The sequence below is a fragment of the Nestor notabilis genome, unplaced genomic scaffold, assembly GCF_000696875.1.
Source record: "Nestor notabilis isolate BGI_N333 unplaced genomic scaffold, ASM69687v1 scaffold31136, whole genome shotgun sequence".
NCBI classification, from domain to species: domain Eukaryota; kingdom Metazoa; phylum Chordata; class Aves; order Psittaciformes; family Psittacidae; genus Nestor; species Nestor notabilis.
The window spans coordinates 1-363 of record NW_009933841.1 but is presented as its reverse complement, the minus strand read 5'-3'; the positions used below and the strand labels follow the sequence as shown (position 1 = coordinate 363).

At 65.3% G+C, this 363-nt stretch overlaps 1 protein-coding gene across 1 annotated transcript in view; it reads right to left on the bottom strand.

Moving 5' to 3' along the window:
* LOC104407716 (cysteine sulfinic acid decarboxylase-like) overlaps positions 1-356 on the bottom strand; it is a gene marked incomplete at its 5' end in the record, with an annotated part of 1,178 nt that extends 822 nt beyond the window's left edge. The window contains 2 exons of the mRNA XM_010017065.1: positions 4-55; positions 160-356. Of these exons, the coding sequence (XP_010015367.1) occupies positions 4-55; positions 160-356 (249 nt within the window). The remainder of the gene's footprint in view (positions 1-3; positions 56-159) is intronic.
* Positions 357-363: the final 7 nt, after the last annotated feature.

Sequence of the window (363 nt, the reverse complement as noted above, 5' to 3'; positions counted from 1 at the left end):
TACCCCCAGCCCCAGCTCAAAGCCGTCCCTCCTCTTCACTTCCTCTGCCAGGTACCTGGGATGAAGCGGAGCAGGACGCCGCAGGAGCAGGGGGGTTTTGGGCTGTGTCCACCCATTCCCACCCCCATTCCCAGCCCATTCCCAGCCCCGGGCACGCACCGGGAGCAGGCAAAGGCACGCTCTACGCGCCGGGCCAGCCCCTGGGTACCGGTGGCTTTCCAGAGCAGCCAGAGCTTGAGGCAGTCCACGCGCCGGCCGCACTGTGGGCTCTTGTCCCCTGTGTCGTAAGACATGTCATAGAACTTATCCCGTTGGAACAGGTACGTGGCTCCGGAGCCGTGGCAGCGCTGCAGGAGATCCTGG